This window comes from Diabrotica undecimpunctata, chromosome 3, assembly GCF_040954645.1.
Source record: "Diabrotica undecimpunctata isolate CICGRU chromosome 3, icDiaUnde3, whole genome shotgun sequence".
Lineage (NCBI taxonomy): Eukaryota > Metazoa > Arthropoda > Insecta > Coleoptera > Chrysomelidae > Diabrotica > Diabrotica undecimpunctata.
In genome coordinates, this window is record NC_092805.1 from 52,147,690 (window position 1) to 52,174,132 (window position 26,443).

A 26,443-nucleotide genomic window follows, 5' to 3' on the forward strand; every position below is an offset into this window, starting at 1 on the left:
AGTTCCTGGTAGCGATGAAGTTAGTCCAAAGAAAAAGCAGAAAAAGATTATTACACATTCGAAATCTAATATGAAAGAAAAAATTAGTGCCTAGAGAATGGTAAACTGCAATAATTGTACCAATGCACAAGAAGAAAAACACGAGAGACTATCAGAACTATAGAGGCAGAATAGACATAGAACATAAACTAGAGAACGTACAAAGCAGATTCAGAAAAGGATTCTGAAGCTATTTTTTGTGGCATGTTTTTACATGCCACAGTAATTACTATTTAAATGGGAATAAGCCACAATTAAAGGTGAAAGTACGTTTATTGACGTTTCAATTTCCACTTCGGAAATCGTTCTCAAAAATTTCTCAAAAAAAAGAACGATTTCCGAAGTGGAAATTGAAACGTCAATAAACGTATTTTAACCTTTAATTGTGGCTTATTCCCATTTAAATAGTAATTAATTCTTGTCTGTTGTTGAGTTTGGTTTTGGACAGAAGTGACCTCAGTGTGTTAGTTGTTTTGTAAGTTGTTGTGATGTTGTACTTGTTTTCTATCCTCTTCAGTTTGTTTGATAAGTTTTTACATAAGGTATTTTTGTCATCCTTTAGTCTCTTTTTGTGACTGACTGTTTCTGGATTGTTTGTGGTGTTTTCTTTCTTCAATATTGTGGAATTCCTTGTTCATAAATGACAATGAGTAAACATTTTTAGTCAGAACCTTTGTCAGCAGGTTTTTTTCTCCTGAAATGCATTTTCATTGGAGCAAGTGCTTCAGGTTATATTATATAGGGATTTAATAATTCCTATTTTGATGTTTACGTTGTGGTTGTAGTGATAATGTAAATATCTGTTGGTGTGGGTTGGTTTTCTGTAGATTTTGGTTGCAACCCTCTATCTTATTCTGTGATTAGCACGATCAGCAAAGGAAGTAACGTATTGGTTTCTTGTTCCATGCTGAATTTGATTGATTCTTGTTTATATTGTTAATGTCCATCAGAAATTTATTCAATGCTTCTGGTCGTTAGGGCCAAATGGAGAGCATATAATCTACATATCTCTACCATACTGAGGGTTGTTTTTCTTGTTTGTGTACAATGTTATGTTCGAAATCCTCAATGAATATCATCATCATTGGTGCTACAGCCCTATAAAAGAGCCTCGACCTTCCCAAGTCTATTACGCCAGTCAGTTCTATCCATTGCCAACTGTTACCAGTTTGCTGCGCCTATTTGTCTACCATCCTCATCTACACCATCCCTCCATCTGAGTTTTGGTCTACCCCTTTTTCTACTTCTCACAGGTTGTGATATAAGGATTCTTCTAGGAGGGTTGTTCTGCTGTGATCTTGCCAGATGTCCTGCCCATCTTAGTCTTCCTATTTTTATAAAGGATACTACGTCTTTACCACCAAATATATGTTTATATCTGTGATATATCTCGTAGTTGTACCTCCTTCTCCAAACACCATTTTCACAGATGCCACCAAATATTCTTCTCAGGATCCTTCGTTCAAATATAAGCAGGAGATTTTCATCTGCCTTGGAAATGGTCCATGCCTCCGACACATATGTCAACACTGGTTGTATAAGGGTTTTGTATATGGTTATTTTTGTTTTTTGGCTTAAGTTTCTGCTTCTCATATGTCTACTCAGTCCAAAATAGCATTTTGTTTGCTAGGATTATTCTTCGCTTGATTTCTTCCGTCATGACGTTCTCCTTGGTGATCAGGGAGCCTAAGTATGTGAATTTGTCCACCACTTCAAAGGTAGAATTATCAACCGTGAATTGGTGGCCGATGTTTCTGGCTCTATTGTTGGGTGTTGATGCCATTATCTTAGTTTTATTTTCATTTACTTGCAGGCCCATATTTTTTGAGGCGTGTGACAAGGTGTTATACATTTCTTCTAGCTTGGGCATCCCTGACCGCCTTTTCCAAAGCTATGTTAAAAAGGAGACACGCCAGCGCATCTCCCTGTCGCAGCCCAACATGCGTTTCAAATGCCTGTGATTGTTCGCCCTGTATTTGGACTTTGCAAACAACTTTACGCATTGTAGCCTTAACCAATCTTATTAGTTTATCGGGGATGTGAAATTCATCCATGGCTTCATACAATTTATTTCTAAGGACACTATCATAGGCCGATTTGAAATCTACGAAAAGATGGTATGTGTCGATATTAAATTCATTGGTTTTTTCCAGTATTTTCCTTAGCACAAAGATCTGGTCTGTTGTTGATCGACCAGGCCTAAAACCACTTTGATATTCGCCAAGAAGCTCCTCTGAATATTCACTCAGGCGACCATATAAAATACTCGAAAATATTTTGTATGCTGCATTAAGGAGGGTTATTCCCCTATAGTTTCTACATTCTAATTCATCGCCCTTTTTGTGTAGCGGGCAAACGATCCCAATACACCACTCTTCTGGGATTTTTTCCTCATTCCAGGCTCTCAGTATGATTTATATATATATATATATATATATATATATATATATATATATATATATATATATATATATATGATTAGTCAGAGTAGCACCTCCACATTTAATAAGTTCCGCGGGTATACCATCACTTCCTGGAGATTTATTATTTTTTAGGTGTTTTATTGCATCCCGTACTTCCTGAATTGATGGAGGCTCCAATGGTGTATTGTTGTTTGCTCCTGGCGGTGGTTGATTTGGATCTTCTACTTCGATAGTAAGCAGTTCTTTATAGTGTTCCACCCACCTTTTCAATACTTCTTCTTTTGTATTGAGTATATGCCCCTCCTTATCCTTACATAGTCCGATCCTTGGTTTAAATTCTTTTCTTGCTTTATTTAGATTTTTACAGAATTTTCTTGTTTGATTTTCCTTTTTTAATGCCTCAAGTTCTTCCAATATTTTATTTTCATAAGTTCGCTTTTTTCTCCGATGAATGTACTTCTCTTCTCTTCTGAGATCTTAATATTTTTGTTCTTTTTCTCGGGTTCTTCTTTGCTGCATCAGTTTATATGCATTGTTTCATTCTTCTTGTAATGTCCTCGCACTCAGCATCGAACCACTCATTGCGTGGTGGTGGTCTTTGCGGCCCTAGAATGTTATTTGCTGCGTCTTTAATGTAATTTTTACACATTTCCCATTGTTCACTAATTATTCCTCAATGAATATATCTGCTAATAATGGAAAAAAGGATGATTCAGTTTGGTTTTTGTTATAAGTGTATCATCACTCTCTAGTCTGTCTCTTATTATTTTTAAAGTTTTCTTTAATGATCTATTGGTGAAAAGATTATATCAAAACTGACGAGCATATTGTTAGAATTGTAATTTATGTCTGCTAAATTTTGCAAGAAATATTGTGAGGTTTTGATTGTGTATTAGACGCTGTATTATGTCTAGGGGCAATTTTGACAGTCTGCTGCAAGGAGAACCCGTGCTGCTGCAAATCGGTCTAAGGGGTACATTGACTTTGTAAATATTTGGAACTCATTATTTGGAACAGGTCTTCTTTAAATTTGTGTAGTGTTTTATATATTTTGTTTACCAGTGATTTGGTTGGGTTTTTTTTAGTCTGTTGTAAGGTCTACTTGTGATCAATTCTTATATTTTCTCCTGATATGGACTTTTGTCCATAATTAGCTAGTAATACACGGCGCGTCCCAATGGCTGATAGGGAATGTTCCTGCAGATATGCAGGGCAGGTACGAATAAAGCTTAGCCAAATCAGTACCCGCGGATCAACTGAGGGCATGGCATTAGGCAGCAGTGATGCCATTACTGAATCAAGGCTGTTAGAACGACATCTAGCAGGTTTGACGACAGATACCCACAGGCGGCAATCACATAATGATTTAACTGGCTGTGATACTGCGGTGCAGAAAGCAATGGGAATCTACTGCACTAAATCTCCCAAGAAAAGCTCCATGACAAATACAAATCATACTGCGGCCCCGAGTCTCCGGCGTCCCTTTAATGGGACAGGGGTGCTAAGAATCTCCGGATGGAAAAATAAAAATAAAAATAGATCATTAATAAAACATATTGCTACGTGGAATGTTAGAACTTTATATCAATCAGGAAAGCTAAAAAATGTACAACTCGAAATGAAACGTCTGGGCCTGCAAGTCCTTGGAATTAGCGAAGCTAGATGGACCGGATCGGGAACTGTAAAAAGTGGAGGTTATATTACTTATTACTCCGGAAAAACGGATGACGTTCATGAAAATGGTGTTGCTAGAATTCTTGAGGAACGACTTGAAAATCTGGTTGACAAATTTGTTCCTCTTTCAGAGCGAATAATGATGATAACTATTAAAAGTAAGATTAATATAAACTTAATACAAGTATACGCTCCTACAAGTAACAGTACAGACAACGAAATTAATGAATTTTACCATGTATTAAAGCAAGCACTAAATAACACAAAAAAATACGCAATTTGTGTAATAATGGGAGACTTCAACGCTAAAGTAGGAGAAGACATAACTCCCGGAGTTACTGGAGGATTCGGTGAAAGGGGAAATACTTGGGAAAAGAAACGAAAGAGGTGATAGATTGGTAGAGTTCTGCCAAGAGGAAAACTTTGTTATCACCAACATATGTTTTAAACAACCAAAAAGACGTCTCTATACATGGATATCACCGAGAGATGGCCATGGTAGTGTAATGCGTAACCAAATAGATTATATTATGATTAACAATAGATTTCGAAACTCATGTAAATGTACTAAGACATATCCAAGTGCCGACGCAGCCACCGATCACAATTTACTGGCATCTAGAATCAACCTAAAATTAAAGACAATCAAAAAGCCTTCCATTACAAAGAAATACGATAGACAAAAACTAAAAGAAGAAGAATTTAAACATCACTTTGAACAGACAATGAACGAAAAAATTCGAGACAACATCACACAAGTATACAATGTACCAACAGTCGAAGAAAGATGGGATAACATAAAGAATGGTATCATCGATACAGCAACGCAAAGTGGAACTGTCACCCATTATAAAAAGCAAGCATGGATGACAGATGAAATAATCGAAATGATGGACGAAAGAAGACAGCTTAAAAATAGAAATAACTCAGAGTATAAACGAAAGCATAATCTGATTCGAAGAAAAATCAGGGAAGCCAAAGAGTTATGGATGCAAGCAAAATGTGAGGAACTAGAAGAATTGCAACGAAAACATGACGAAGTTGACGAAGTTGACATGACACATAAGAAAATAAAAGAAGTTACAGTACACAAAAGAAATACACCCATAACATTAACGAATAATGAAAGTCATGCACTACCCCTAGAAGACGAAGTATTGGAGGAATGGGAAAACTACATTAAAGCATTATTTAAGGATGATCGAGGATCACTACCTAACTTAAGTGCAAATACAGGACCATCAATCTTAAAAGGTGAAGTGGAAAGCCATACACCAAGCCAAAAACAACAAAGCCAGTGGACCAGATCAAATATACAGCGAATGGCTAAAATTACTCTCAAATGACAATATAAAAGAACTCACTGTACTTTTCAATCAAATATATGATACCAGTGAAATTCCATCGGACTGGTTAAAATCGATCTTTATTCCTCTACCTAAGAAACCAAACGTTAAGAAATATAGCGACTGTAGACTCATTAGTTTAATGAGCCATGCCGTTAAAATACTGTTGCAAATTCTTCTAAATCGAATTAACAACAAGTGCGAAGAAATAATTAGTCAAGAGCAGTTCGGGTTCCGGAGATGCCTTGGAACTAGAGAAGCACTATTTTCTATGCAAACACTCCTTCAACGATGTTGGGAGGTAAGAAAACCCGTATATATGTGCTTCATTGATTTTGAAAAGGCATTTGATCGCGTTCAACATACCAGACTAATTACCGCCTTGCAGAGCATCCAACTAGATGAGAAAGACATCAAACTTATTGCCAAACTTTACTGGAACCAAACAGCCATTATTAATACCAACAATAGAGAATCAAAGCCAATCAGTATTGAACGAGGCGTAAGACAAGGCTGTATACTATCTCCCACCCTCTTTAACGTGTATTCTGAGAATCTATTTAGGGAAGCTTTAAAAGATCAAAAAGGAATTATCATAGGAGGAGAAATAATTAACAATATACGGTACGCCGACGATATTGTGATTCTAGCTGAAAACATCGACGATCTGCAGGAGCTAATCAATAGAGTTGACATGGAATGCACAAATTGGGGACTGTCGATAAATATTGATAAAACTAAATACATGGTGACCAGTAAAGTGGATATCGGCGCAACCCAACTGATATTAAACCAACAACCGCTGCAGAGAGTTCAGAGATTCAAATACCTTGGATGTTGGATTTCCCAAAATCTAGATCCATCCTTCGAAATTCGATGTAGAATTGAACAGGCAAGAAACTCATTTCAAAAATTCAAGCCTCTATTATCCAATAACTCATTAAATTTGGAAATCCGTGAAAAGTTTACAAGATGTTACGTGTGGTCTGTACTTTTGTATGGATGTGAAACTTGGACTTTAAACGCCGATATCATGAATAAAATCGAGGCGTTTCAGATGTGGTTGTATCGAAGGATACTAAAAATTCCATGGACTAGCAGAACCCGAAACGAAGAAGTTCTTCGAAGAATGGGACATCAACGAACTCTATTAAATATTATTAAGAGGCGTAAACTAGAATATCTTTGACATATAATCAGAGAACCAAGATATGAGTTCATTCGGCTAATTCTCAACGGTAAAATCGAAGGAAAGAAATGGATAGGACGGAAGAAACTCTCTTGGTTGAGGAATTTGCGGCAGTGGACAGGTTTGACAGCGGACCAATTGCTACACGTAGCGCAAGACCGAGATCAGTATAAAAATATTATAAGCATGGTAGTCGCCGACGTTCCGTATGGATATGGCACTCTAAAAAGAAGTATTATGGATTCATCTTCTTTTAGGGTTTTGATAACTTTTTTCTCTCTACTAATGTTTGCCTTTGTGTTGTTGTGTTTTTCTCCAGTTCCTTTTTACATAATACTTCATATTTCTCTTTTTCATGTGTTGGTAGTACTTGACAGACTTTTTCAACTGCTCTGATTATGTCTAGTTTAGGAATTGTTGAGCGTATTATAGAAAAATTTAAACCTTTTGAGAGCATTAGGTTCTCTGTTGCGTTCAACTGTTTCTTTGACAGATTGACGACTGTTGTGCTGTAAGTATTGTGTCTTAGTAGGTTATTGTATTTGAGGTTATTTATGTTTTCCAAGGGGTTGTTAAATTTCTTAATGAGTGTAGTTTTTTGTGTGTTATGTGTGTTTATGTATACTATGTATGTGTGTAATGTATTATTTTATTAAACTCAGAATTTAAGTGTAAATGAGAGAGTTTTCAGTACTTAACATTTATTGTTTTAAAGAATATAAATTAACTTTATAAAACAATAAATGTAACTTTCTAAAGCGTTATTAACACAATGCCCATACCTGTTGTTTAGCAAGGTTCTAAAACTACTTTTTTGTGACATGTGTAATTTAAATATTATGTTTATATGGAATTAAGCCAAAATTATTGGTTGATTTTTATTACAACCAATAATTGTGGCTTAATCCCATATAAACGTAATATTTAAATTAGATATGCAACAAAATAATGGTTTCAGAACCTTGTTATAAATACGCTGTTATGCAGACAGCGTAATATTGATAGTCCAAAATGAAAATAGTCTGCAAATACTAGTCCACAGATTTAGCATAAGAGCAAACGAATTTAATATGACAATCTTAACTTAGAAAACTATAACAATAGTAATTAACAAAGAACCAATCAGATGTATAATAGAAATCTATGGCATTAGTATTAAACAAGTTTTTTTAAGCCCTTCTCTCTATTCGGATTGCCTGTGAGACGTATCTCTATTGCTTGTGAGACGTTTCCACATTGGTCCTGTAGTTCTTTTAATATCGTTTCTCCAGCGCCTTTGCGGCCTTCCTCGTGGTCTTTTGGCTTTATATGGGCGCCAATTCCTGATTTCTTTATTCCCTCGGCCATCCTTAAGACTTTCGTTATGTCCAACTCATTTCTATTTTAGTTTAGCTGCCTGGTCGACAGCATCTTTTACTTTTGTTCTATTACAAATGTCTTCATTGGTTTTATGGTCTTTGAGTGAGATACCCAGCATCTGTCGTTCCATAGCTCTCTGAGTTTTTCTGATCGTCTCCATGTTTATTTTAGTGAATGTCCAGGTTTGAGCTCCGTAAGTAAGTACAGGAAGGATACAGGAATTAAACAAATAATGGAAATAAAAAACCTTAAAATTGCAATGTCTAGCTATGGAGACATTGACAAAGAAGTGAGAGATCAAGTAAAAAAATCAAATAGACTTACAGGATGCCTCAAATCACTGGAGACGAAACCGACATATTATCACTGAGATGAAGTCAAGAATGTATCAAGCCAGTGTAAGACCAATGATATATGGATCAGAAACAAGACTCAACACAAAGACTACTGAAAATGGCAGAGGTTAGAGTACTAAGAAGAATTACACGATATTCGCTGTGAGATCGAAAAAAAATGAAGATATTAGAAGAAAATTTAACGAACGGTGTATAAAAGAATGGACAAAAAACAAGAAAAAAGAATGAAATAACCATATAAGCAGAATGAGGGAGACCCGTGTGGTCAAAATTGTAAGATATAAATCACCAATCGGTAGAAGAAGTATCGGAAGACTACACAAATTATGACAACCTTCCATAGAGGTATCAATCGTCCAATGAACAAGCAGCATTGTTTATAAATAAGAAGAGGAAGAAAAATGGTATCCAACGATGGAAGACAGTCATGAAAACATAAAAAAGAGAAGAATAGTAAAATCGTTAAATACATGTTAAATATGGCTTAGCACTTTTTTGCCAAGTGTATTTTTGGATCGAAACTGATACTAATCTACTACTTTCTTACATATATTAATGAACTTTTTGTCTAAAAGATTTAAAAACAAGTTTTTCTTTAAATTTAAATTAAAACTTGGTTGATAAGGCTTTCGGCAAAATTATTGCAGCTGTTTATTTGCAATTTCGTCATGCATCTTATTTGATATGTTAAGCAGGTAAGTTTTCTTAAGTGTTATTTGAATATTTTTAAAACTATTAATAAATTAAGTTGTGCATACTTACGTCGAATTAAAATTTGAAATTGAAGACAGATCCACTTTCGTTTTCGTCATTTTGTTAATCTAAAACAAAATATTAAATAAGATATATGTAAAATTTTATATCAAATATAAATTTTTGATAAGAATAATGATACAATAGTTATTCCTTACATTAAATATATGAAATAACATTTCTGCAAATAGAGTGGTTATTTTTAGTTTCCGATTTCATTTAGATTAGTTTGTAAATCTACCATTATTATTGTGTAGTAGTACTCCAGAAATTTTCTTGTACAAAAAACTAAATATAGCAAAGTTAAAATAATAAATAAATTGTTAAAAGACACTACACTGAAGTAATATCAACGATAAAGATACTGAATAACCATTTTCAGACTTAAACAACCTTTAAGTAATTCCGAACCATTTAAAATCTCATACATTAATTGACAAATACCAGAATAAAAAGTAGTTTGATATTTGTGATAAGCTAATAGCAAGAAAGGGACTGACCAAGATTTAGGCGACTGACATTTCTAGGTAATGCTCTAGGTAGCCCTAGCAGCTCCACTAAAACGTTAAGGTGTAAAATTGAACAAATTCTTTAAAAAGCAAATTTCAAAAAACGTATGTTAAAATTAAAAATACCGTGGATAAAATACAAGCTGTTACAAAAAGAGATGATGAACAAAATTAAGAAACAGGAAATTAAAATTAAAATTACAGGAAAAAGAGGTTAGCAAGACAGTGTCATAATATAAGTCACGGAAAAGAAATGCTATAAAAATAACAACAGAAAAAGACCATAAAATATTGTAAATATATTATCTTAATGGCAATTAATTATTGAAAAAGAATATATACAAATATATCTTAAAGACCATATCGGTTTCACCAGGTAGAAATCGTTTGATTTCTCTTTTTGTTTATATCTTATAGAACTTTCTGATAATATTCTTTTTGAAGTAACCTAATCTCTCTAAACCACATTTCTTTTCAAGCAGAAAATTACATACATACGGTTCTCCATAAAAATCATTGGTTTACCGATGAATGCCAGAATGCAACAAAGGAAAAAAAGAAGCCTACGGAAAGATGCTTACCCGACAAACTAGAACAACTGTAAAGAATTGCCAGACAAAGAGAAGAGAAGAAAAGTGGATACACAAAAAAAAAGCGAAACCACTTAAATAAGAAACGTAAATATATAGAAAACATCAAGAGAGAGAAAGAATTCAGAGCATTCTTTAATAAAGCTAACATCAACAGAAAAGAATGCAAGGCAACTACAAGACAATGCAAAAGTCAGAATGGCGACCTATTAACAATAAGAAAAGATGTATTCAATAGATGGGTGGAATATTTTATCCAGACATTTAATATAGAGGAAAAAGAAGAAAATCTGGAAGACGAAAGAGATGATGTAGGGGGAACAGACGAGAGAGAAGAGGAACCACCAACGATGAAGTTAAAAATGCAGTTAACAAATTGGCCAGAAACAAATTCACGCGAAATAGATAATCTCCTAGCTGAACTATACAAATAAGGTGACCATGATACCATAATGGCATTACAGCAGCTTATAAAAGAAATATGGATAGAGAAATCCTCCCCAATAATTGGAATATAAAAATAATATAAAATATTTTTAAGAGTACTATGTCACCGTACGGCACCATATGCAAAACTGATAGTAGGAAAATACCAGGCTGGTTTTAGAGATAGTAAATAGATAATTTATCAGATTTTAACCCTGAAACAAATTTTAGAATAAACACTGGAATATGGCATTGACACTCATCACATATTTATAGACTACAAAGCAGACTACAACTCTGTGAATAGAACAGACATGTTCAAAGCAATATAAGAGCTAAGAATACCAAATCAGTTAATAAATTTAACAAAACTAACTCTTGAAAAAGTTGAATGTAGAGTACGAATTGAGGGGAAACTGTCTGAACCTTTTAAAACAAATAACGGGTATGAAAAAAACCTTTAAATACTTTGAGCTCCACCAATTTTACAGTTTTTGAGAGGAAGCAGTGTAAATTTAAATAATAAACCGAAATATACAGAAGCAGTGTGCAGTGGTCTGTTAATAGCTGTAAGTGCAGTTTCCAAATTTACAGTAGTTTGATTACAAACATTGTTTTTGTATACATGCGAAGAACATTATTTGTATTTCGTGTTTATTAATTATTTAAAAAACTAGTTTCAACTCTTGGTATTATCTTGCTAATTGCGAGATCGACTATAATTTATATTATAGATATATTATATATATATATATATATATATATATATATATATATATATATTATATATATATTTATATTATATTACTATGATATTTACTTTTAAATAAACAGAGTCGGACCTACCCAAATTAAAATTATTGAACTGAAAGTTTAATTTACATTTAAAAAACGATAAAAGATTAAATTTGATAAAATGACAGGTGGTACTTCTGACTACAGGGGTCCATCAATTAATCCCGAATAGAAAAACATTACTTATTCTACCATCACTAAGCACCAACCATTAACAAAATTCCCAACAAAAAACCAGGCCATAATTTAACCGGCAGTAGATGAAATAAGAACAGAAGAGTACAAAATTGCAGTAGGAACTATAGTCCATCAAAAAAATGTACTGTTCCAAAATGTCAAATGGAAGAATATGCATCTAACTTTCAAGCATACAAGTCGTAGATGATTTTCGTCAACATGGTGAAATTAAAATTGGAGAACATACAATCAAAGCACGTAAACTAATTACACCCGCTAATACATTAGTTTTATCCAACGTATATCCATCTATACCCTATGACATAATCGAACAGTCTTTAATCAATCTTGGTTTTAAATTAATGTCTCCGATTTCATTCCTTAGAACTGGAATACAAGACCCGCAATACAGCCATGTATTTAGTTTTCGAAGACAAGTTTACTTTGCACCTACAGATAATTTTACTGTACCCGACTCTGTCTTAATTGATTTTGAAAATATTTCGTACCGAATTTTTCTTTCCGATAAACGAACTTGCTACAAATGCCACCAAGCTGGTCACGTTTCCTCGGACTGTACCTCAAATCCCCCTTATCTACAAAATTAATCAAAAATCAAAAGCCCCAAATAGAGGAAAAGTTTTTTCCACAAATACCATCCACTAGCTCCGAACAAAATCAAATTACTCAACGTGTTATCCCCAACTTACTCCACTCCTACAGAAACTATACCAACAGAATTCACGAAGCCAAAACCAGTGCAAATTAAAAAGAAGAAAACAATTATCAAGTTAGACAAATTCACTTTAGAAATTACTAATATTGAGTCGTTATTACAACCAGTCAAACAATTGATCCAGGATGCATCACCATTATATGTAGTAAATTACACCCAATTACTAGCATTCTTAGAAGACGTTCACGGTTCTTCCACCCCAGTAGAACTGGCCCTAGAATACACACAGGATATACACAGGATGGGACATATGCTAACTGAAATATATCCCATGTTGAACGAAAGAGCAATTAAATCTAGAATTACAAGAATCAAGAAAAAACTACTTAGTAAAATAAACCAAGATTTTAGTATTCAAGATGACACCTCTGAAGATACTGACGCATCACAGGAAAATACTCCTTCCAACGATAAATAAAAAAAACAAAAACAAAAAGTTAACAAAATGACTATTATTCAGTGGAACATTCAATCCGTATTTACACATATAGAAATCCTACAGCTTTTAATTAAAGAAAAACATCCACAAGTTATCTACTTACAAGAGAAAAATTTCACAACAAATAAAAAATACTCTTTAAAACAATATGAGGCCTACCGCAAAATTAGAACAAACGCTGGTAAAGCTAGTGGCGGCATATCCATTTATGTTAATTCACATTTGGAATTAGAGGTTGTAGCAGTTAAAGAAAACACCGTCAAATAATTTTCAATAAGAATATGGCTCGAAAGATGGAAAAAACTGGACGAGACCAAACTACAACGCATCAACCCAAATTTGTCACCAAAAAGGATAATGCCACAAAAACGACGAGGTCAAGACAAACAACACCGCTTGAGAATAGAACATATCAGGTTAACCCACCAGTACCTAATGAAGAACGAATAATAAAAACTCTTTTGTGATATTCCTCTGGCAATCGAACAAATTATTGTTAGTTGCCCACTCTATCACCTGGAACGACTTCAAAGTGATTTACCAAGTGATTTGAAAAGTGCTCTAAACTATAGTAAATGTGATAAAGTGACTAAGTTTCTAAAACTAACTAACTTGTACAATCGAATATAAAAATAGACTTAAGTTCTCAGTTGTAATTAGTTGTTATAAGCAAACATCTGATTTTATGTACAACTCTTCCCCGCCAATAACCTTACATGGTTGACGCGGTTTACTTAATAAAAAAAAATTAACGGGTATTTTAAACACCAACAAAACGAAGTATATGAAAATAAGCATACAACTACGAATCCTACAACTACTTGTTATAGAAAATTATGCCATCGAAGCAGTGAACGAATTTGTACACCTGGGAGCTCTCCTAAACACTGAAAATAATACTATTGTAGAGATAAACCGCAGAATTTTCACGGTCCACAGATGCTATTTTGGGCTCAACAACCTCCTTTAATCCACAATTATATCGAGAAATACAAAAATAAAACGCTAAAAACAATAATTTGCCCAGTCCTAACATATGCTTCAGAAACCTGAACTCTACGAAAAAGTAATGAAAACATGTTGGAATGTTTCGAAAGGAAAGTACTTAGGCGAATCTAGCAGTGAATGACAATGGAGTGTGGAGAAGACGATACAACTTCGAACTTTATAGAATATCGTAGCATTTGCATTTTCCTTGGACAAAATTTGTATTTTGAATTGAATTTTGATTTGTACTTTTGATTTGTACTATGATTTGTATTTTAAAATCCCCTCGTATATGTATTAAATTGAAATCCCCTCATATATGCATTATAATATCGAAGAATTTTTTCCATGTTTCTTAGTTCTTATTTTTTTAAGTTAAAATACCCGAAATATATTTCAATTCTTTCTAAGGTCGGCTCGAGTTAATATAAACCATCTTAGAGTTGTTTATTTATTTCGCAGCTGCGTATGTTCCTCGATATTTCTTTATTCAAACCGCCCAATACTGCGTTTTCAAATTAATAATTTGCATCTTAATTCCCGTTGGTGTTTTGTTTATACCCAGCGTTGTGTTTTTCTGTTTTGTAGTTTTCTGTTTTTCCCCTTTTGAGGGAAATCTTCGTCTTACGTTATGGAAAACAAATTTAGTAGCAGTTAATCGTGGCAAATTAATGGGTATGCAGTCTAATTCTACCTGTTCCTGTTTTTTAAGAGGTAGAGTCATGTTTTGTGTTCAGTGCCGACTTCAACCACGAGTACTCAGTCCTATCGCAGTGAGACATGTAGTTTTTTGTTCCCGTAATAGTTCCAGTAATAGTTCCAGAAAAGTGTTTTTGTGAAATCCAGGTAACTTTTTTTGTGTCAAATTTTAAAGTAAAGACAGACATTTTTTCCTTAAAGTATTAATTGCTTTCATAATTTCATACTATAAAAAAGGATTTGTAATAATTAATAAATTGTAAAATTTTAGGGTTTGACTTTAGCTGTCAATTTATTTGTTAAGTTTTTTTTTAAATTTAACTTATGACAGCTCGTTTTATTATTCTTGATGTTCATTTGTTTTGTTGTTAACAAAGGTTAACCTCCATGCAGTAACAATTTTGAAAGTTTTTGTAGCAATTATCCATTGTAAACAGATAGGACACATGTAAGTTTTCTTTTTGTATTTTTGTACTTCATAACTATTCATATAGTATTTTGGTATTGGCTTATTTTTTTGACTGTTTGTGGTAAGACACAATAAATGTTAATTTTTTTTTCTTAACATGTTGTTTATTTTTTTAACTAACCCTTTTTTGAGTTTCATTTGAAAAAGATATGTTTTTCATTTTTAATAATTATTTCGATAGTTACGACTAGCTGTTGTAATAGCTATAATTAGGCACCTCCAAGTGGCATTCTTTTTAAATCACTAGAGGTGTTTCTTGTTTCTTTTTGTTTTGTTTATCCCAAGAGATTTATGATCCTTTGTTTCATTTTTCTGTAGTTGTCCCAATCCAACCCCCTTGTCATTTACTTATCTACGACCCCAGCTCTCCTAACAAAGCCTGAGTGCCATTCGCACAAGTAGCGTTTATTTTGCTTGCCTATCTCCACTCCCATAGTTTCTGTCCCCAATTTTCTACCCCTAATATTAATACCCCATGTGGTAGGCAAACTAAATATTCGTTACAATATACCAGAAACCCGATATCATAAAACATATTAAGATAGACATCTTAAAATAACCCAGCTAGAAAAACGCTCCTTGATAGACCTATTGGTCAGAGAAGAAGAGGAAGATACAGAAGAAGGCTCCTTGATAACAGCGATGAAGACATGAGAAATATGGGAATACGTGCTTAGCGGAGGAAGGCGATGGATAGGGACGATTAAAGAGAAAATCTTGAGGAGGCTAGGACCCACGCAGGGTTGTAAACCCAGAATGATGATGATAAGGTATTTCTTTAATCCAAATTAACTTTTAGCTTTGTGTTTGCTTTATTTGTTTGTTTTTATATTTTGGAAAAAAAAATTGATTTTGTCAATCTGCTAATATCTATATGTTTTAATTTTAATACAGTTTTCCAGCCTTTTAATTATTGATCAACTGTCTTTTATTATCAAAATAATTAGTTCAAATCACTAAACCTTTTTTTAAGCAGGTAAGCAATGTCTTTATTTATACGACTTTTAGTGTTGCATCCAATTACAGAACATTTAAAATATTTAAATTTCCTAGCAAGTTAATTTTTTTCATTGATATTTTATTAGATATGTACTATTTCATTAAAAAATAACATTCTTAACAAGAAAACCGAACTTTTTGTATACGATTTAATGTAAACTGCAGCAGAGTAGGACTCGACGGCAGACATTACACTTTGGCAATGTGCAGAGGCTACGAGTATAGGTTAGCCCAAAATGACAGTGGGTATTCTTTTTGTAGAAACTATTGTTAGTACACTTTTTCTTACTGAAATGCATTTTCATTTGAACAGGTGCTTTGGGCTTTATCATATAGTGATTTGATAATTCCTTTTTTGATGTTCTCGTTGTGGTTTGGGTAGTAATTTAAATATCTGATAATGTGGGTTGGTTTTTTTAACCTTTGGTTCCGTGTCATATGCTAATCATATTTTTTTGATGAGTTTTTAAAATCTTTCCAAAATTGTCACTTTCAATGAGTTATAACTCGATTTGTATTAATCGTACCTACAGCAAAAATAAAACAAGCACTATCTTTAATTTTTTATAAGCTAAATTTTATCCATTAATAGTTTTTGCCATAAAATGTAAAGTTATACTGATTTAAGATATACTGATTTCTATTCTGGTATCAAAATTTTTACAGATATTAAATCCTCTCTCTGGTTGCCTGTTGTTAAACCCCCATTTTATAGTTATCATTTTGCAATTCATCCTGTTTTGCCACCACGAGTAACTGTTAAGTTGTACATCTATATAGAAGTCATATCTGTTATTAATGACTAGACTTCGGCAAATATGCAAATAAAAATGTAGAAAATATGCGCATAAATATGCACGTGTTTACCCGAAAATATGCAAATATTTTACAAAATATGCATACAAATAAATAAAAAAATCGTAAAATAGTAACAATTTTATTTAAAAAAAAAGTGTACATAACTAAATATTTCCTACTATTCATTAAGATTTACATTTATTTTAAGTAACTACATCATTTTTAAGTATGAATAAACTTATTTAGAATTATGGTAACAATAAATGACCAAGTGGTGTTCAAAATTTTCTAACAAAAACTTCTGAGTGGTTTCTGTCTGAGTACATATATTTATATATGGAAAAACTTCGTTCAACATCAACTGATGTAACGGGAGCATTTTTCAAACTAACCAAAACATTTGGTTCTAAATTAATTGTTTCCGAAATATTTCCAGCTAGAACACTGACTACTTCAGAAAGAATATGGTAACCTTTATTTTTTTCCATAGTAGCTTCAAATTTTTTTAAAATATCTTTTCCAATATTACCTGTAACGTTCCGACAACATGACGCAAATTCTTTTATTAATGCTGTACTTTCGAACAATGACAGTTTTGGTGATTCTAACTGAGTAATTGTTTTTTGAACAAAACTAAAATTTGATTTTATAAATGAAAGTTCTTGTTGAAGCAAGTTACTCTGAAAAGTTTGTTTAGAATCCAAAAGAGATTGGGAACTTTTATCTGTTAACGTATCAATTATGTTCTTTATTTTAACAAAATGATCTGCATAAAAATTAGCTGCTTCTAACCATGTTCCCCATCGCGTTAAAATAGGTTGTGGTGGAAGAGCAATGTTAGGTAGCATTTCTTTATAAAGTTAAATTCTTATAGGAGATTTAAGAAATACTTTTTTCACACTGGGTATCATGGTATTTACAAGAGGAAACTTTTTTCGTATTTCCTCTGCAACTCTGTTTAATCCATGCGCTACACAAGTAACATGTATTAAATCTGGGAAAAATATTTTTAAATTTTGTCCTGCTTTCACCATATAAGGAGCAGCATCCGATAAAATAAGCAGTAATTTATTAGAAGGAATAGTTGTCGGAAGAAAAAAAGTTGCTAATGTTTCTTGTATAAAACGCGAAATTGTTAAAGCATTTGTTTTCTCAAGTTGCTGGCATGAAATAAGATGAGATTTTGGTAAGGTATCTTCTTTAAGAACACCAATCAATAAATGAGCAATATACTTTCCTGAGGAATCAGTGGTTTCGTCTACAGATATGTAAAAATAATTATCTGCAATTTCTTCCTTAATATTAATTAACACCGACGAGTATAGCCCGTTCACATTATTTCTTCTTAGAGACCGATCACTTGGAACATTAAGTTTGTAATATTTTTTTAGAAACGAACTAAAATTTACATTTGCTAATTTTGAAAGCGGTATGTTTGCAGACACTAATGGGCGACACAAGTCTTCATTAAAAGTTTCTCGCTCATCTAATTTTTTTGAAGTAGATTGGAAACATTTAGCCATTGAAGTTTGATGTTTTCCTCCTATTTTTCCTTTTTTGCAATGTGTGAAGCAGTTCTCACATATTGGTCTATCTGAAATTTCTTCTCACATGCTATCTATAAATAAAAATAAAAACCTTTATTTTAACCCAACCTTTAAAATATAAAAATATACAAGGTGTTTTTGGTTAATCAAATAACTGGTTTGGAAAAAAAACACTCGCTAAGTGTTTTAAATGCAGTATTAATCCACAAATTAGTTTTTGTTACTAACCATTAGTACATCATATAACTTATTTTAAAATTCAACAAAAGTTTTTTTTTGTTAATTCAATTACAATAAAAATAATTGTGTTTTAGAATAGCTGACTTCATAAAAAAAAGTAAAGGTGAAAAATTTTTCTAAATACACACCATTGTATTGTACCATGGACAATTTTTTCTCACTAAAGGAAGCTATTTTTCATTTAAAAACAACCTACGAGTACTAAATTTCAAGTAAATACGTTTATTGGTTTTAAAGTTATTGTTGTTATTAACTAAAAGAATTTAATTTTTTTTAATTTTAACACCCTGTATCTCGAAAAGTAAATAAGTTTGACCCCTCATTAACTATATCGTTTTGTTCAATTTTTCGAGAAGTATCTACAGTCAAACGTTGTAAGTGTCATTTGGAAACACCCTGTATGTATGAAATATTAGATATTTAATAGAAAATATTAGATACTTACAATTTTGCCACAGACTGAACAGTAGATTTTTGCCATATCCATAGACAGCTCTTTATAAGGTTTAATCCAAGTTGAAGCACTGGTTGTTTTAGGCATTATAAAATCACAATCTTCCTTTTTGTTACGCACAACGAATGTTTACGCTTTGAATATCAAAACAAAAATGATTTACAAATCTGAGCATCAAATTAGAAATATTTAGGTACCTAATTCAATAAACTGGGAGATTTTGGAAAATCCCTAAATTAGGAACAAAACTATTAGCCGTTTACCTGCTGTTAAGATACAATAAATTGTAGATAGATTTGGGGATTAGATCATAAAATGCAAATGAGCGAACCCTTAGCGATTATCCAATAACTGAATGCCTCAGTGACCGAGACTTTCTAAGAATGTTGAGGGCTACTTAAATTGATCTTCTTTGAAATTGTAAATGTTTTGTACCTGTAGAGATTACGTACTTAGATCATTTCTTGATTAAAATGACTACAAAATTTTATACAAGAATTGAAATAAATTGGTATGTTTAAAAATTTTCAAATACAGTATAAAAAACTGAACTTTTATGCACTTTATGCAAACTTTTATACAAATATGCCAAAATATGAAATATTTGCATAAAATATGCACAATATGCAAAATATGCAATATGCATATTTGCCGAAGTCTTTTAATGACTCTATTCAATACCAGTGTTTACTTTTCCAAAAATGCGCAGTTCAAAATAAAGGCCTAACCTCACTAAATTGAAGGCAAACAATAAATGTCGTGTTAAACTGCGTAGTGATTATGCTACTACAGATACGTAGAAATAATCGATTCTATGGCCTCCTTAAATTACGTTCTTTTTTGGATGGTTCTATACCAGACCATAAGACTATGTAACTAAGGTTACGATAGACGTATCTGTCGGAAGAATCTTAACAAGTAAGGGACTCTCAGAGAATGTAAAAACGATATAACGCGTCAGATAAGGTCGCTATTATGAGCCCTATTTAATATTGCCATGGACGTTACAGTAAATGCAATTAAAGTTACAGAATATTATCCAAAGTTTCTAAAATTTATTGCGGCATGTCCATTTCTTTTTATTATTTAATAATAAAAAGAAATGGACATGCCGCAATAAATGTTAATGTAAATAGTATTTTAAGTAATTGTGTTAAAATGATGTTTTAACACTCAGTATTAAGAAAAATCAGTTTCATTAAGAGATATGATTTTTCCAGTAAACATAAACTTTTAAGAAGTTTATGTTTAAACAAACCAACCTTAATGGCATTTAAAATTTATTGAAAACAACAAAATTGATCTTCTTAATGATAATACAAAAAGGAAACCAAGTAGATAGCCTCGAGTAATGCAGTTAATACTTTCGACATTGTATTGCTTCAGTTTAGTATAATTTCAACTACGATTGTTACCATTTTATTATTGTTGCATTGTATTGAATTACCAATGCGCTTGGTATTTATTGAACTATTCAAGCAAGACGATAGTTACGTGAATGTATTAGATCAGCTCTTTGTTATTTTAAACCATATAATTACGAATAAAGACGACCGAATCATAAGTTCTATAAATACAAATTTGAAAAGTATTTATATTTTATTCCTATAAAAAACAAGACAAGTATAAATGACTCAAAATTGTATAGTGATGGGTAAAAAATGGTACCGAAAAATTCTTGTTGAGTTTATATGAGTAACCAAAATAAAATTTAAAGATAAATAAAAGTCTAACAATACTTCTACGTTTTACATTTCTGCAAAATTTATTGCAATGTATTGTCACTATAGCTGTTTCGGCAGTGTCTTTCTTAACGATGTATTTTTACTATATGTCTACTTATATATTACATATAGTGCCCACTATATATACTTCAGTTTGCAACTCTGCTCTGTTATAGCACTTCAATTCTGTAGACGTTGATTAATTTAAAATTAATCCAGTATCTTTTTATTATTTCTCTTTTTATACACATCTAACCTCCAAAATAATGTGCTTCTTTACAAACTCTGCACAGTTCTTCAAAATCAGTTTTCTTTCAAATGGTATTAGGGTCCCCTGTACCTAAAATTCAAATACTTTTGGAGATAATAATTGTGGTTTAATGTTAATGATAAGGTATTTATTGTTTTATTCGAGCAGGCCATGTATGAATATATCATAATTGAGGCTAGTAGAAGCATAGTGGACTAAGCCCAAATTGAATGAATGGAGATAAATGGGTTTAAAAATAAAACAAAATTTTCATTTAGCTTTATGATTTAGTTTCGGAATATTTTTATTCCCATTTATTTTAGTATGTATCAAATGAGGCATAGTAATTATTTAGTACCGCAAAATGTATAGTAGCGACAGTTGTTTCAATTTTAATTTGGGTTAGTCCACTTTGCTGAACTGCAGTTGTACCAAATTCAGTGAAGCAATAGTATGAAATAAGGAAGTTTTTATTGTTCAAACATATTGATAACACTAATATTACATCAAACTAAAAAAAATTAAATTCAGTCATCATCTTCATTCAATGCATTATCAGTTAACAGCTGTCCGCCGGTTGCAACTGTGGATGATTGAATACTTGTATAAAAATTATGATGCACCGGAGGAATAAATTCCATCAGTTGAAGTAGGTCTTTCTTTTTGGCATCATTTATCACATTGCCAGCGGGGTATAATATGCGTAAATTATTGTTTACTGCAGGTAGAAGAGTTTTTCGTTTACTTATATCAACAATCTCAAAGTGTACGTCATCATTATTGGAGTACTTGTAATGTATTTTATTCGGATGTTCTTTGGTGAACCATAGCCATTGAATTTTCAACCATTCAACCTTAGACTTTGATTGTGAGATTTTTCTGTTTGTGATCTGACTTTCTAGGACCGTGGTAGAAATAAAATCCGATGTAGTCATCTCTATAATCTTAAATGGATTTTTTTTCTTGCATTTTGTATTACGGAGTGCCAGTCAGTAGGTACGAAAATATGGGGATGAAACTTTTTTTCTTTCTCAATCAAACCAAAATCTTGGTCACATGGTAAATAAGAGTGGCCACTCACCAAAAATTTATGATGTATTTCATCCACTGTGTATTCTGGAGAGCAAGTAATATAATTGCACAGTACTGACGTCTTTATATTCCGGTTTTGGCCGCCACATTGATCGGAGTACATTATGACTTTTTTTAAAGTGACGAAATTTTTAAAGTAATACAAAATGCAAGACCCTATTTCTTGAGGTCCTCTTGAAGCCACTGTTTCATTCCAAGTGAACATATACGAGTTATTAGTACCCATATCGTGAATACTGAAGCAGTGGGTCCACAACTGTCTTTTATAGTAACAAATTCCAGTTGTTAATACTGGGGTGGGTAGAGTTTTCATCAAATCGAAACATATAACTGAAACTCCACTTTTTGTAAGATCGGTGTCACGATTTAGACCATCTCTAGCACTCTTGGCTTTCCTTTGATGTAACTCCTTTTCTTGTTCTAACTGTATCTTCTGTTCTTCATTTGCAGCTTTAAGCTTTATATTAAAAAGATCACATTTCTTACATGAATCACTAATGGGTGGATGAAAATGTAGATTGAATTGAGTATTAAAAATTCTACCAAAAATGTATTATGATACAGGATTCTCGGTTTCCATCTTATATAGCTCATAGAGTTTTCCCATACTCAAATCTGGTGATAAATATTTTCTGTGGCTACTTTTTTCTCTACAATAATGTGATTCATAGCTTGGAATCTTTTAAATAAATAGCTTTACTTCAGTCTCCTTTTCGGTTGTTGTCTTATTGGCTGGAGGATGCTTTCCACGACGATCGGAAGGTGGGGGTGCTCCTACTGCTTTATTTTTCAAAAGTCTGTCCTGTCTACCAGCAGACACTTGCAACACAGCTTGAAAAAAATATTTGCAAACCTTTTGATCTTCTCCGTTTTCATTTGGTAAAATATAAATCCTCGTTTTCTCTCTTTTGGAATTTTGGTTGGAAGTATATGTACGTAATTTATTTTGAACTTTGATTAAAGAATATAAGTAAGATGTTTGCAAATCGAACATACCCAGAGAATAGAAATGTGTATGCAAATCTCTTTGACGATCATGTGAAATTAAACTTGTACATTTGAGTTTACAGCTGCAGTCAACAGCATTGAATGTTTTGGCTTTAACAGTTTTATTCAATTTGGTTTTATACTCCAACCAGAACACCGTTTGAATATGTTAGCGTTCCTTTGCCATGTTTCAGTTTTACGAACTCGCTTCTTAGGTTTGAACTGATTTGATGTCGTTGGTGTATTCTCTGTGACGGGCAATTCCATTTTATTATCAGTAGGCACGTACTCCGATCCAGAATCTTGATATGGTTCCGATTCTGACGATTCTGTAATGAAAAGATAATCTAGATAATCTACTTTCAGTCAAGTGCAATAGTGGACTAAGCCACAAAATGAATATAAACAACATAACCTACAAAATAAATGGTTTTAGGTATAACGTTATTTCTATTTATTTCTTACTTAATAATAAAATAATAAATGCTATTACCCACCTTCGATAGAGCTCATTGTACTTAAGATATTTACGTTCACAATGAATCTGCAATTTGCACAATATTCAGATCTTAACGTAATCCACAGTATTCTAACGCGAGAAAACAGTAAAAGAGCACTACACCATACAGAAATGCAAAGTGGACTAAGCGCACATAGTCCACTTTGCATTTCTAAGATCGTGAAATAAATTAAACGCTAAAAGTAGTATAATGCTGCCATCTAACAATCAAGTACTGAAGGGGTCTTGGTCCACTCTGCATTCGATAGATGTTTGTTTTACCGATTGAATGGTACGTTAAAATTAAAACTGCCAATTTGTGGGTTAGTCCACTATGCTTCTAGTAGCCTCAATTGTCATTATTTGTGGTTATTGGCACTTTTGCAAACTGATAAAAATGGCTTGTTTAGAATCAAACAATAAATAATGCATAAATTTACTTTTAATACATGGAAAATGTGACAAGAGTTATAACTAGAATATGTGCTTTATTTGCTAAAAGGTATCCAGATCGACCACGACCTACCCGTGACACTGTACAGAGATTAGTTAAAAATTTAACACATTTGGTTGTTTTTAACAAAAAGTTAACAAAGCGAAGCCTATTGTTGATAATTTTTATTTTTGGCTTTAACTTTTTTTGTCTCGCTAAAGAGTAAGACACAAAAGGAATAAGACAGTGTATATCATTATAATTTACCTGAATGCCCCAACACAAAGTTAATATTAAATCAACATTGGGAGAATAGGGACACACTCTTCTCGCCTAGGGATCTATCAAGGCATTCATTTAAATAAGACACAACAACATTAGGTCACGGAGAAGAGGAAGTTATACAAATGGTTTAAAACAAAGGGAACAAGATAAACTAAAAAATTTTTAGAGAATTATAGCTATAATTTGCTGCCATTTAAAAAGGTTATTAACGAGGTGTATATATCTACGAAGCCAAGTTTTTTTTTATTTTAAGCAATAAGAATACACCTAATCTACAAGATTAATCAGCATTTTTTCTTTAACCCAATTTTCCTAAGATTGTTTGTAAGCTAAATGTCACCTGGTCCATCCTAGCTTTTTTTGACATAAAATGCCCACTTTTTTTGTGGTTACAGTGCACAGCACTGACTCTGCTTTTCACTAACTGCTCACGTCCTTGGTGCGGCTAGAATGCACAACACTAACATCTTGACACATTACACAAGTTTGAACGGTTTAGTACTCTTAAGCCTTCGCATTTGGTATTCGTTGACAAGAAGCTGAAGTACTTCATGTTTGGGATGCTTATGGAGCCCCTTTTCATATCATCTCTCGACTTTCTTAATTAAATTTGGAAAAGATTCGACTTTAAGGTATCTACGTAAATAGTCAGTCCGAATATACCAAGGAGCACCTAAAATATTCCCTAGTATTCGGTTCGGGATTGTTCCTAAATTTCTATAATTGCTTTTTTGATACAATCCCATAATAGTAGGCCATAGGTCCACACTAGTCTTAATTACTGTTTGTAAATCAGTTCTTTGTTCCAGATGAAAAGTTGAGAATATCAGTTGTCTTTTTAACATGCTCCTTCCATTTGAGTTTGACGTCCAGATTTAAACCCAGATATTTGGTTGTTTTCTTATTAGGAACAATGCGGGCGTTTAAGATAATTGGGAGATAATTGATTTTCTTGTTAGTAAAATTATTATGAACTGATCTCTGTTTAATAAACTTTATACGCCATTTTTTGAACAAGCAATTTATGCCATTAATTGCATTTTGTAGGTTAACCCTAGTTAACAGAGCCAAGTGATAATATATATATAGTATATTCCAAGGAGCTGTTACTTTGATAATAATGTTGATAATAATTATCACACAATTAATGTTTTTGGTTACTATGCTGCTTATACCAAAGTGTCATTACGTTGTTCAGCGAATTAAAAAAAATTCCATCCCTATTTTTTCACCATAGTTCAAAGTTTAAAGGCAATAGACTATAATAAAACAATAAAATTTGTAACGACAAAATGTCAAGAAGATAATGAATGTATGAAGAATATTATACGGTGTGACGTTATAATTTGCAATACTGGAGTGAATTAAATTAACATTTAACAAGAGTACGTGATTTTCAGGAGCGGTGAGAGTTTATTGTCTTTTGTTCGATCAAAGACAACCAGGTTGTAGCTTGTAACTTTTATGATGGTAACTTAAACTACTTTTTTTAGGTGAAAGTTGTTTCAATATATTAAAAGTAAATTTGTAGCATTTGAAAATTCTTTGGATATGTATTGAAATCCCCTCGTATTTGTTAAAGTATCAAAGAATAATCTTAGTGTATTTCGTTTCCCATTCGTACGTATTAAAACACCGAATTCTTCCAATTCATCTTTACGTCGCCGAAGTTAATGTAAACCATTTTATAGTTTGTTTATATTTTACAAGATGCGTATTTTGTCGGTATTCTTTGATCGAAGCCTCTTATAGGATATTTTGCGTTTTAATTCCCGTCAAGTGTTTTGTTATTCCAAATTATGTAAATGGATTTTAAAGATAATTTCGTCATTCTCGCTAGGATCGCTACCAGAGGTAGTCGATTTTAGCTTGGGTCCAAATTTTTTATCAAATTTGTAATGTCCTTTTGTTCTTCGTCCTACGTTATGGAAAATAAGTTTAGTAGCGGTTAATAGTAGCAATTTAATGTGTAATTGCAGTCCAATTCTACATGTCCCAGTTTTTCTTAAGGAGAAATGTTCCAAGTTTTGTGTTCAGTGCTTCTTCAACCTCGCTGTTCCTGTTTTGTTCCTTTTTTTGCATCGTGTCCAGAGAGTTCAACCCCAGAAATTTTAGCAATAATCCCAGAAGTTTCAGTGCAAAATTTTATGTGAAAACCCAGGTAATATT

The 26,443-nt window shown here is 32.5% G+C and overlaps 1 protein-coding gene across 6 annotated transcripts in view; it reads right to left on the bottom strand.

The window, feature by feature from the left end:
* LOC140436798 (proton-coupled amino acid transporter-like protein pathetic) overlaps positions 1–26,443 on the bottom strand; it is a 195,062-nt gene that overhangs the window by 63,893 nt on the left and 104,726 nt on the right. For 4 of the 6 annotated variants that reach the window (XM_072525896.1, XM_072525894.1, XM_072525893.1 and 1 more), the window contains exon 2: positions 9,149–9,207. In XM_072525896.1, the coding sequence (XP_072381997.1) occupies positions 9,149–9,198 (50 nt within the window). In that variant the 5' untranslated portion in view covers positions 9,199–9,207. Of the gene's footprint in view, positions 1–9,148; positions 9,208–9,297; positions 9,543–26,443 lie in introns of those variants that run through there. The other 2 variants (XM_072525892.1, XM_072525891.1) reach the window with 2 other exon arrangements.